Genomic DNA, 12,767 nt, shown 5'->3' on the forward strand with positions numbered 1-12,767 from the left:
AAAGGAATAATTGTTAACATTCAATTGTATTATGTCCAACCTAGATATTTCAATTCACTTTGTAAACAAAGTGAATGTTAGTTGCGATGTTGACAAAGGGTAAAAAAAAGAACACTTAAATGCTTTGTTTACAACAAAATGAATAACTGCAAGGACACACTTTAAACCTCTCAAACATTGAAACTTTTCTTAAAAATAAACATATTTCTTTATTCAATAAAATGTGTTTAACATTTTAGATCTGATTAATTTTTATAAACAATAAATCTGTTGGAAAGGCTTATGCATGTTGGCATTCACATCTGGTGTTTGTTACCTCCTGAGTTCTAAATTTAAATTGCCTTTGATCTGATAAAGTTGACTTCTTAACAAAATGAAATCTGATAAGGCAAAACAATTTTAAAAATATTACAGGAGTCTTTGATATCAACAAGGTCTTCCTCAACTTTGGTATGGACACCACCATACAAAAATAACTTCAACAATGCATGTAATTTTTTTTTTCATCTGACTAGCGCACTGTAGTGTTTCAAGTGGTAATTTAAAGTAGAGAAAAATTGAACAATAAACTATAAACAACATGTGATTCCCCCTTTCCCTCCCACCACAAAATCTAAAAATAAGGATGATCCTTAAGAAAAGGAAATAGACAAAATTAAGAAAACAAAATTTTGATAGAAAAATGTTTTCCATTAAAACTGCTTTCTAGGATCTATGTTACTGCAAAGCAATAAATACAGACCAGGAATCTTATTGAATGACACACATTTAAGTTTGTTAAAAGTTAAACAATCAGACCATCTTGAAGTGTAACCAAGCATGCTGCCATCAGGTAGGCGGGGCAGACAGAATCAAAAGTGAGCTCTGCTGGTTATCCTAAAAAAATAAGAGTCAGTGGAATCTTGCATACTTCTCTTTTTTGATCGTGAAGACTGAACATCATTTATGTGTAATATTAATAAAGCCAATAAAATGAATGTCAATCCTTATCCGGTGGTTGATTCAAGCATTCCAAAGAAAAAAGGGAAAAAATATTAAATAATAAAAAATCTAAACCTATACTTAAAGATAAAGGGAAAATATTTTTTCCTATCTATACATCAGTCTATTTATTTAAAAAAAAGTAACTAGACAAATTTCATTGACATATAAAACAAAGTCAAAAATGTAATGGTAAGAGACATGGGTAAAACAGGAAGACACTGATGCTACAAATAAATTGCAAAAATATGTACAAGACCCTGTTTTTCCTCAGATTTTAAAGATTGTAATGCATGTTTAACAGCAGCAGTCGAGGATGAAGTTCCAGGCACCAGACTGCATGATCCACTTCCAACTGTGTGATGATGGGGGTGGGGCTGCTTTGCCCCTACCATTCTTGTCACCAGATGACACTAGATATACTTGTCTCCCTTGGCAAAAGCGGCAAGATAGCACTGTTTGTATGGGCTTCCTCTGGGTGTTGCTCCCTGTTTGTTTTTGTTTGTGGCCGCTGTCCATTGATAAGTGTCATGGGTATGTTGCAATAAGTATGTTGATTACCTATTGAGGTAAAAGGCAGAGTGCCAGTTGGAGGTACATCATATTCATAGCTTCTATAATAGTGTTTCTGCCGCATCTGTGTATGGTAAGAATTATGAAAGGTAGAACGGATGTCAGGATGGGCAGTGGCCAGAGCAGTGGAAGTGGCAGCAGCCATGGAAATTGCTGAGACCGTCTGCAGTTCCCCAAAAGGTCCCTGCTCACTGACATCTAAAACCTGCTCATGTGTGATGGGTTCTATTCTTTTAAAAGGCATTTCATATTGTAAACGTTTCCAGAACTTTGAATTTAGCTTGTTGCATTTCGGTCCATGCCATTTGATAACGGTTAGGAGCTTTATCGTGTGTTTGAGAGATTCCACTTCTTGGTAATTCATAATTCCCCGTAACTCACTGCATTCAATCAGTATGACTTTGATTTCCCCGGTCACCAACATATTCCGAAGCCTGGTCTCTAACTCAAATATACTCCATCCTCTTCTCACTACATATGTAGGAGTCATGACAATGATTAGCCTTTTGCTTTGGTCCATGCATCTTGTCACATCCTCGATATAAGCTAAAAGGGAAAGAAAATGAATAACTCATTGAATTTGTAAAACTTAACAAAACAATATTATTTGTCAAATATTTTGTTGATATATTAGTGAATCTAAGCTGTTCTCATAAATCTCGATCAAATTATACTCAAAGAAAAAATAAAATTTATTCAACTGGATTTCTTAATATGTTTTAGATTTAGTTACATGTCACTAGTACACAGATATTCTTAGTTTCAGTATGTCAAGACAACATCCAATCACTTATATGCAGATTTAATCATTTTAGTACAAGGTTCAAACGACTATATTTACTGTGTTGATCAAATTAAACATGTAGGTAGAATAAAAACAACGTTTTGTAAAAGTAATACCTTTTAATGGCTAACTGATAAAGTTAAATTATGAAAGCTTTCAGGGATTTAGTTCTCTTCCTCAGGCATATTTCCAGATGTTAGCTGAAGTAAAACACTGTAGGCAGGTAAACAGTAAACTCAAATATGGCAGTCGCTGACTTCAGCCTACAAATCACATAAGTTAACACCAAGCTGCAAAATATCTCTGGCCACCGAAACTACAGAGTTTATAGTCATAACCTGGGCTGTCCTCAGAGAAGCTCACAATCTAACCTTACTATAGCCATAGTGTGATATTCTGCCATAGTATTATTATATATTTATATAGTACTGAAATCTTCTGCAACACATTGCAGAGTACATAGTCATGTCACGGGTTGTCCTCAGAGGAGCTCACAATCTATCTCTGCTATATGTATAGTATGTAGGGTATTATTTTTCATTAGGTGAGGGGGCTTCAGTCAAAGTTTTGCTGTTTATGTCCGTTGTCTTTAAAATATGCCATGTACATTTTTCCTCGCCCATGATCCATTGTTACCACACCTACTTTTCAGTGCATGGGAGTGATGGGAGTGTGCTTCACCTGTGCAGTAGTACTGTGCAGGCGCAAAGTGCTCCCGGTGATGGGACTGCAATGGAGGTACATGCAAGTCCGGGCTGCACATGTGCAGTACAGCTGGACTGGCAGCAAATAAAGGAAGAGACTGGACCAGCAGCAGAGGATCAGAGCATCCCGGGAGGATGGTGAGGGAGTTAATGTCTCAGGTTTCCTTTAAGTGAAAATCTTTGTGTAATAATCATGTTGTTACACGAATAAAGGTGTATCACTAAAAATAACAAAAGTTCCAAAAAAGAGGAATTTGACTGCTACTTCCTCTAGAAAAGATGAAAGAAACTGACTGAGCAATATATAACCCTCTTTAGCCTGAGGAAGCTGCACTATGTTTATAGGCATATTGTATAAATATATACCCACTACAAAGGAAATTGAGTCTCCGCTCCGTCATCAGTCTCCCAGCAGCGATCACGACTACAAGACTGTTAGATGGTAAAACTGCCATCTATTTACATGGTACAGTGCTGCGATCTATAGCAGCGCTGTACTGGGGATGGCGGTGTCACTCGACTGTCCCCCAGAGAAGCTGAAGAGCAATCGACTTTCGTAGGCTGATGCTGCCTATGACAGTCGATCGCAGTGATTGGCTGGCGAGGGGAGGGAGGGGCTACAATAAAAAAATAGTAACATTTATTAAAAAAGACAGTAAAATTAATAAAGCATAAAAAAATACCCGCAGCAGCAATCAGAGCCCACCAACAGAAAGCTCTGTTGGTGGGCAGAAAAAAAGGGGGGGGGGGAATCACTTGTGTGCTGACTTGTACAGCCCTGCAGCTAGCCCTTAAAGCTGCAGTGGCCTGAATTGTAAGTAAAAAATAGCCTGGACACTAGTGGGGTGTAAACCTGTGGTCCTTAAGTGGTTAATGATTATGTTCAGTCTCCATTGCAGTTCACACAAATATACTGCATGTTATGCAACTGGCCACTGTGCACGTGAACCTAGACACAGCCGGTCAAGTCTTCCCAAATGTTGCTGCATGTTGATTCTGGAGTCGGCTGCATTTGCAGTTAAATTGTTCTCCTCTAGGGCTCTAAATGCATTGCGAACTACATCAAACACTAATCAAACAAACTACATCAAACACTTTTCTGGGCAGCAGCAACAACTGGCATCTGCAGAATGAGTTTCAATTAAGCTAGACAAGACAAGACAAGACAAGACAAATAACATTTATATTGCGCTTTTCTCCTTGCGGACTCAAAGCGCCAGAGCAGAGCAGCAGCCACTAGGGCACGCTCTATTGGCAGTAGCAGTTTAAGGGAGACTTGCCAAAGGTCTCCTACTGAATTAGTGCTGGCTTACTGAACAGGCAGAGCCGAGATTCAAATTCTGGTCTCCTGTGTCAGAGGCAGAGCCCTTAACCATTACACCATCAGCCAACTGCTCTGACTCTGGTTCTTCAAATAAATAAATTATTTGAACACATAGCTATAAAGACATTTAATTTTTTTATTTATTTTTTTTATTTTTTTGCAAGACTGCAGATCGAAATTTTAATCTTTTGTTTTCTAACATTTTTTTAAACGCCTACCTGAAATTTGTCTTCAGTATAGCTGATAGGGCTCGGAGCAGTTAATAAAAGCATGGTCAAAAATGGGCACCAGTTATATAGTGGATGCCAGGGACAGCCGCTACCCTATTTAGCGGGTGGCTGCAATTAAATTGTTTACCTTTTTATTGTTAGTGGGGGCTCAGATTAAATAGTTTTTTATTGTTTTATTATTAAAAAGCAACTGGTTTTTGTTAAAACGGATGAGATATTAGTTGTCGGGGGAGGGGGGGTTATTAGTTTACCAGGGAGAGAGGGCTATTAATCACCAGTGGGTGCTTTGGGTTAGGCACCACCAGGGGTCTTGGAGTTAGGCACAAGCGGGGGGGGGGGTGTCTCAGGGTTAGGCATCACCAAGGGGGTCTTAAGGCTAGGCACCGCCAAGGGGGTCTTATGGTTAGGCACCTTCAAGTGGGCCTTAGGCTTAGGCACCATCAGGAGGGTCTTAGGTTTAGGCAGCACTAGGGGAGGGTTCTGCGTGAGAGTAGAAAGAGATTAGGTTTTAAAGAAATATGGGCAAACATTATCGATATTTCACTATATGAATCAGGTTGTAGAATATCGGTAAATTTACCAATATTCTACTATCACAATTAAATCGTTATGTATCATTTGCGCCGAAATTAGCAGGACACTTATTTAAATGTATGCTATAAGGCTTGTCCAGAGAATCACAGTGTTTTTTGTATTTTAGCCAAGCATACATTTTAGAACATATATATATATATATATATATATGTATATATATATATATATCTCTCTCTATATATATATATATATATCTATATATATCTATATATATATATATATATATATATATATATATATATATATATATATATATATATTATTTTTTTAAAACTGAAAATAAAACTCCTAAATTAGTCTTGCATCCTTTACTACTAATAAGACAACTTCATGCTAGGTTTGTAATTTGTCATACTTCTAAAGATTTGTACTTTACAGATGTGATCTTTAATGTTTTTCACAATGTTTTTGCTTAACATTTGGAGAATGTGTGCATGGAAGTACAGTTTCACAGATGATAAATTACACAGGCACATTGTATCAACAGTTACCGGCAAAGCAAAATCAATGAAGGCTCAAAAAAATCAGATATGATGGATTGACTTACTTCCTGTAGGGATTAAATCTCTGTCAGGTATGAACAGTTTATAACCATAGTGTTTTTCAAGCATATCAGGCAAAATTTCCAGTGCAAATCTTTCCTCTTCTCCAGTCTCTTGATTCCATTGATCTGGGTCCACTTTTGTGTATGACAAGTAGGCATCAAAATCTTTATTTTCTGAAATAAAGCATAGAGAGCAAATAACATTTTTTTTAATAATAAAACTAAAGCCTTCATATTAAAAAACAGTGTTGAATAGATTGGCTTTGAAGAACAGGATATAAAAGCATAACCTCAGGCTCCATTTTAAATATACCAGCATATAATTTTATTAAGCAGAGTGCCAAATGTCTTATTTCTACATGGTAATAAGGCCTTTAGCTTTTTACAACTTCAGCAGCACCTTCAACTGCTGTTAATAATAGAGCTTTTCTGAGCTTCAATGACTATCTGAACTTAAAGAGGAACTTAAACTCAGGATTAAAGGGAACCTGAAGCAAGTAAAATTATTTAAAATAAACACATGATGTAGCTGCAAATGAATATTACATACTAACCTCACCGTCAGTTCCTCTCAGAATCTCACCATTTTCTTCTTACAGTGATCCCTTCCAGTTCTGACAATATTTTGTCAGAACTGAAATATACCAGTTGCTGTCAGTTATATATCAGCTGTCAGTTAGAACTGAATGTGCAAGGTAATGTCCATGTTTCCTTATGGCTCAAGTACAGTTTAACAGTGTGCTGACCAGGAAGCTATCATGCGGTAATGGCCATTTTTAAAATGGAGGACAGAGAATTCCATTGATCACAGTGGACAAATGGGACGCAGGAGAGGAGAAAAACATTAAGGAGTAGACTACACAGGAGGTAAGTATGACCTGTATATGGTTACTTTGACTTTTTTTCAGTTCAGGTTCTCTACACTTCATTCCAATCATCATGGATGTCTGTTTGGCTGATATTGTGGTGAAACCCCTCCCATAGTGTGATGTCAGGGCCATGACCCTGCCAGTTTCCTATCTGTGAACTTTGTTGTATTGTGGGAAATAGCCTCTGTTGTTTCGACCTACCAAGCAAACAATATCTCTGTGTGTGTATGTGTGTATGTGTCTCTGTGTGTTTTTAAATATAATGGCAGTTTGTACTGTCTGTTTTTTTTTTCATATCTGCCATTAGTAAAGATGAGTACCTGTAGGCTCACAGTACATCAAACAATATGAACCACATTGGTGAGTATGAATGTAAATTAAATGGTGAATAGCAATGATTTTTTAATCCATGTATCTCCTAGTTCTTAACTTCTCAAATTGCAATGTATGAATTTATTTTTCCCTTACTACTATTTTTGGGTAAAGTTCCTCTTTATATGAGGGTGTGTTTAAAGATAATGGCAGTTTGTACTGTATGTTTTTTTCCATATCTGCCAGCAGTAAAGATGAGTACCTGCAGGATCACAGTAGATCAAACAATATGAACCACATTGGCGAGTATGAACATAAATTACATGGTGAATATCAATGTTTTTTTTAGTTGATGTATCTCCTATTTCTTAACTTTTCACATTGCAATGTATTCATTTATTTTATACCCTTACTGCTATCTTTTGGTAAAGTTTCTCTTTATATGAGGATACATCTGCCAAGCCCATTGCTTATTTCTTGTTTAAGAATGATTTGCTGAAGAGAGCCTGACAGGATTAAAGGGTCACTTAAGGCAAACAAAAATGAGTGTTACTCACCTGGGGCTTCTACCAGCCCCTGCAGCTGTCCCGTGCCCCTGCAGTCTCGCTCGGATCCTCCTCTCCCCGCTGGCAGCTACTTCTGGTTTCAATGACAGGCCCGAGAGGCCAGGGAACGCGAGTGATTCTTCTCGTTCCTGGCCTCAATAGCGCCCTCTATACTGCTATTGAGGCTAGGAACGTGAAGACTCACTCGCATTCCCAGGCCTGTCGCCAAAACCAGAAGTAGCTGCCGGTGGGGACAGGAGGATCCGAGCGAGACTGCAGGGGCACGGGACAGCTGCAGGGGGCTGGTAGAAGCCCCAGGTGAGTAAAACTCATTTTATTTAGTCTTAAGTGTCCCTTTAAGAAGAGGTATGGCTGGACTTCCACAACAGGAAATCCAGAAAAACACCAGTGGCTTATTGGGGCTCAGTAGAGCCTATAATGATGAGATGATACTGGCTCACATTAAAGTTTTAACCATATGACTTGAAGCAAGTCAGACAAAAGAATGATTGAAAACAAATCCACTGCAAGAGGTCAGGGTACAGAAAGAATTTTCTGAGGAAATACCAACCAACAGCGATGATAGCCTGGTCTGCGGCTAGGGAGGAGCAACATTTTTCATGAAATTACAATCAATTTTCATGAAATTTTCACAATTTCATGTACTGAAGGGAAGTGTATGGGGCCATATTTGTAGTTGATTGCAAAGCCACCATGCAAGATATCAACTCCAAATGTGGTATGTATAGCTTGGGTGACACTTGGAACATGCCAAAAAAAGTTTTTCTAGTTTTTGAAAAAAAATTACATTAATTTTGAGAGAAAAATGCATATTTAAACCAATGTAGTGTTATACTGAAGTGGATTTTCCCTATTGTGACCAGATTTATTTGTTATGTATGTCAGGGTCAATTCTGAGAACATAACAAACAGCTTAAAAAAATAGATTTTAGAATTTTTGTGGATAAAATTGTGTTTTGAACCAAGTGCAATTTTGGACTGCAGCAACCCTAGTCTCAGTAAGTGTGCCATGCTTTAAACTGTAAAAAAAAAAAAAAAAAAAAAACAATTCTGAGTCAATTAGTGAAAGTGTGCAAACTGTGCAACTTTTGATTCATGAAAAGGGTACTCTGCCCATGCCTTTACTTATGTGCTTTGTTTATCAACCTGATTGCTTTGATTGGTTTGATCAATGTTTAGTTTTTAGTTGGGCTTCAAATATTAGTGTATGAAAACAGGAGAGCAAATGCACTGTCTTCTGGGCGGGGAAGAAAACAGTGTACTTATTTTACAGCTAGAGGGAAACACATTCTTCCAAATCAAATAAATCCCCTTTTGTCCAATATTCATGTACTTATTAATGCCCCTCAAGGTTTGTAGCAAGAATTATTTTGCAACAGTGTAAATGGTCTGCTGAAGCAGATGTGCAATGAAGCTAAAGGATACCTGAGGTGACATGTGACATGGGGCCATATGCAATTCTCTTTTTCACCTGAGTTTTCTCCCAGGAGATAATTTTTCATCTTTGATTTTAAATAACTTTCCAGTACTTTTCAACTAAAAAAGTACCAAAAAGTTGGTAAAAAAGTACTACTAAAATTATTTTGAGCATATTCTTGCCTTCTGGGGGCTTAAAATGCATTTTATTGACAAGTTTAAAAATATCACCTAGGAGAAAACTCAGGTGAAAAAGTGAATTGCATATGGCCCATGATGAGATAGGCATGAGTATGTACAGTGCCTAACACACAAATAACTGTGCTGTGTTCCTTTTTTTCGTTCTCTGCCTGAAAAAGTTAGTCAGGTATGTAAGAGGCAGTTCCTGTCTGAGTCAGGACTGGGTCAGACTACAGTGTGACCCTCACTGAGAAGAAATTACAACTATAAAACACTTTCTAGCAGCAAATGGCTTCTGGGAGCAGGAAAGAGATAAAAAGGTTCAATAGTTCATAGATTTTAGCTCTGCATACTTCAATGAGTGTGTCATTGAGCAAAAACAATAAAACAGTAAAAACTTAAAAAAGTATATTTAAATATAAAATAAAACTGTGGAATATTGTAAAAAATATTTTTAGGAGAAGGAGGATAGATACAATTGTTTATTTCATTAGTTTATTTTTACCTTGGGTATGCTTAACCTACTGCAGACCGCCGCAATATAAATCTACGGCGGGTAGGGGGCACTGCGGTTCTGACCGGACGTAAACTCTACGTCCCATTGACCGCACGCCCCCGCCCGTCCCTGCCACTGTCCCCGCTCGATCTGCATGGCAATCAGCTGCCCTGCCGCCTCTATGATGGCAGAGCACTGTGAGCCGGGCAGGAGCCGTTCCCATTGGCTTACATGGAGTGACAGGGTCAGGAGCCAATGAAAACGGCTCCTGACCGGCGCACAGCGCTCTGCCGTCATATCGACGGCAGAGAGAGCAGCCTTCGGCGGGGACAGAGTGGCGTGACCACCAGGAGCGGCGGATTTTAGCGGCGATTCATCGGGAAGCGGTGGATTACTAGACCAGCACCCTCTGGTCCTTAAGGGGGCAGAGGGTGCTGGTCCTGAAGTGGTTAAGGTAGGGAACACACTTGTCTTTCAGTTTTCTGTGGACATTTTCTGCACACCAAGTGTGTTTCTATGCAGAAAAACACGCACATTTTTTCACAGAAGCTACAGTACAGAAAACTGACACAATGTGCAGAATCATGATGCAGAATGTCAGGTTTTTTTTTCTGCATGTGAAAAACACATTAAGTGTGAACTACCCATTGATTAATATGAGTTCTCAGTTTTTGTGTGCAGAAAACGTGTATGAAAACTGTATGAAAAGTGTGTTCCCTGCCTTAATTGATTTAAAACATCCAAGCAGGTGCGGTCCAAACCTGCTTAAAGAAATGTTTGCTTCTTCTATCCTCCACCAATGCAAAAGCTGAATAGAGTTTACTTGAGTTTAAAGGACATCTAATTTCTATTTTGGTGCCCCGAATGTGTTCCACTGTCAAATGGCACAAAAGTAATGGAGTTCAGAATATTTCTATGTGTACATGTTCTCTTTCCTCTCTCACTCTCCCCTCTACAGCTGTCATCTAAAAGACTCAAGATATGACAGATAAAAGCAAATAAGAGGAAGAGAAAGTTGTTTAGACAAGAGATAATACTCAGAAATACACCTAGCCATGTATCTGTCTCTGACCTGCAAATTTCTAATGGAGGAAAGGCAGAAACTTGTATTAGGCAGCAAGACAGGTGAAGCTGATACAGCAATTTGAGAATCAGATTTATGGAAGACTGAAAAGTAATACTAGGCTTCTACATTTCAGGTTAGTTGGATGGAAAGTATTACCATCCTTTACCTGTAACTGAAGAAATACTTTAAAGGGTAACCATCGATAAACATTTTTTTTAATGGTGTTCAAACACGGTACAATAAATACGTTCAATTTTCCAATTTTTTCGATCTAAACTATCAAATCGAATGAAAGTCGAAAATAATATATATTTTTTTCGATCAAGAAATTAGAATGATTATCCCAATTTTTTTTGGTGGAAAAGTTTTGATGATTTTGTGTTGTAATTGTATCATGTATGCTAAATTGTATGAAAAGATCTTTTAGATTTAAATTTTTAGAAATGTTTCAAAGTGTTTTATCTTTATTTGTATTGTTAAAAATAACATGATTAAAGATTTAATGCTCATTTCTTTGTATAGATATATTATCTGTTTATACAGGTGCCATATTGTATGTCATGAAGAAGACGTAGAAGATGGCTAGAGTACAGGAATGTTTGTACTGAAAGAAAACATATTTTTCATTACTGTTAATGTTGGGTGTCACAACATAAGGTAACAACATGAGGTAAAATACAGCTCTCGTTCTCTGTACAGTTACATTACGAGACTTGGTGACTTCACCAAGTCTTGTAATGTAACTGTACAGAGAACGAGACTTCAGAGATGGAGGAGGAAGTGCTGCTGCCATCGCTGGAGAAAGCCCTCGGGTGAGTACAACTCTTTACTCAATGGGCATAGGAAGGGTGGGGAGATCGGAAAGGAGGGAGGAGGAGGGGGGTAGGCCACCTGCACAGCCACAATAGAAGGGGGATCCCCCCACCCGCACAGAGGGGGATCCCCTGCCCACACAGCCACAATAGAAGGGGAATCCCCCACCCGCACAGTGGGGGATCCCCTGCCCGCACAGCCACAATAGAAGGGGGATCCACCCACCCGCAAAGTGGGAGATCCCCTGCCTGCACAGCCACAATAGAAAGGGGATCCCCCACTTGCACAGAGGGGGATCCCCTGCCCACCAGCACAGCCTCCGTATACAAGGGGGAACCCCCGCACATTCTCTGCCCCGCTGGCTGCCTAGGGATTCCCTAGGGTGGCTGGATGCTTGTTCTGCAGGCTGTGGGTAGCACAGATTGTTACCCACAGCGTGCTAGGAGGGGGGGGGGATCGGGAGGGGGGGACATCTGGCTCACTATATATCTGGCTAAACACCTGGCTCACTATGTACCTGGCTAAACACCTGGCTCACTATATATCTAGCTAAACACCTGGCTCACTATATACCTGGCTAAACACCAGGCTCACTATATATCTGGCTGCACATCTGGCTAAATATACCTGGCTGTACATCTTGCTACCTATACATCTGGGTCTTATACTCACCATTGGCGTGCTGATCCCTCGTCACCTACCTCTGATAGCTTCCCCAGTGTCTTCTTCCATGTCCCTTGGCAGATTTTGCTTCTCCCTTGGCGATCACATGTCGGCTGTTGATCGGCGTTGATGACACCAGGGTCACGCAGCGTCCTCAACATCTTGCAGATTTTTATTTTTATTTATTTTATTTTTTTTATTGAATTCAATACAATAACCTGTACTGAATTCAATATAAAAAAAAAATTGGTTGCAAAAAAAAAAAATGGTTGAAAATTATTGGAAATTAATTGAAACACTTTTTGCACGGAAATCCTGGGGAAATTGAACGCCAGGGTGGTTAATTAGCCATGTGGCTAGGAACAATAGCGGACTCTCCCCTTACTGAGCATGTGCAAGCTAAAAGCAGTATAACGCACAGCATGCTGCACACTCTTTAAACGTCCAGCGTTACACTGTAACGCAACGTGGGCACTGTGAACAGCCCATTGATTTTTCATTACTGTGAGTTGGGCTGCGTTACAGGCTGCTCTAACGTGCACCTGTAACGTCCCACTGTGAAAGCAGCCTAAAGATATAAACTTCTGCTTACTGAAGCTGCTGATTTGCCTGTTGATGAGATGTGTTCACATTACATCCAGATAAGATGCTG

At 39.1% G+C, this 12,767-nt stretch overlaps 1 protein-coding gene across 6 annotated transcripts in view; it reads right to left on the reverse strand.

Moving 5' to 3' along the window:
* Positions 1 to 1,135: 1,135 nt before the first annotated feature.
* The window catches only part of IL1RAPL1 (interleukin 1 receptor accessory protein like 1), a 1,893,014-nt gene continuing 1,881,382 nt past the window's right edge, over positions 1,136 to 12,767 (reverse strand). For all 6 annotated transcript variants that reach the window (XM_068265642.1, XM_068265641.1, XM_068265643.1 and 3 more), the window contains 2 exons: positions 5,738 to 5,908; positions 1,136 to 2,100 (listed from right to left, as the gene is read on the reverse strand). In XM_068265642.1, the coding sequence (XP_068121743.1) occupies positions 1,382 to 2,100; positions 5,738 to 5,908 (890 nt within the window). In that variant the 3' untranslated portion in view covers positions 1,136 to 1,381. The remainder of the gene's footprint in view (positions 2,101 to 5,737; positions 5,909 to 12,767) is intronic.

The sequence above is a fragment of the Hyperolius riggenbachi genome, chromosome 2 (genome assembly GCF_040937935.1).
Source record: "Hyperolius riggenbachi isolate aHypRig1 chromosome 2, aHypRig1.pri, whole genome shotgun sequence".
Taxonomy (NCBI): Eukaryota; Metazoa; Chordata; class Amphibia; order Anura; family Hyperoliidae; genus Hyperolius; species Hyperolius riggenbachi.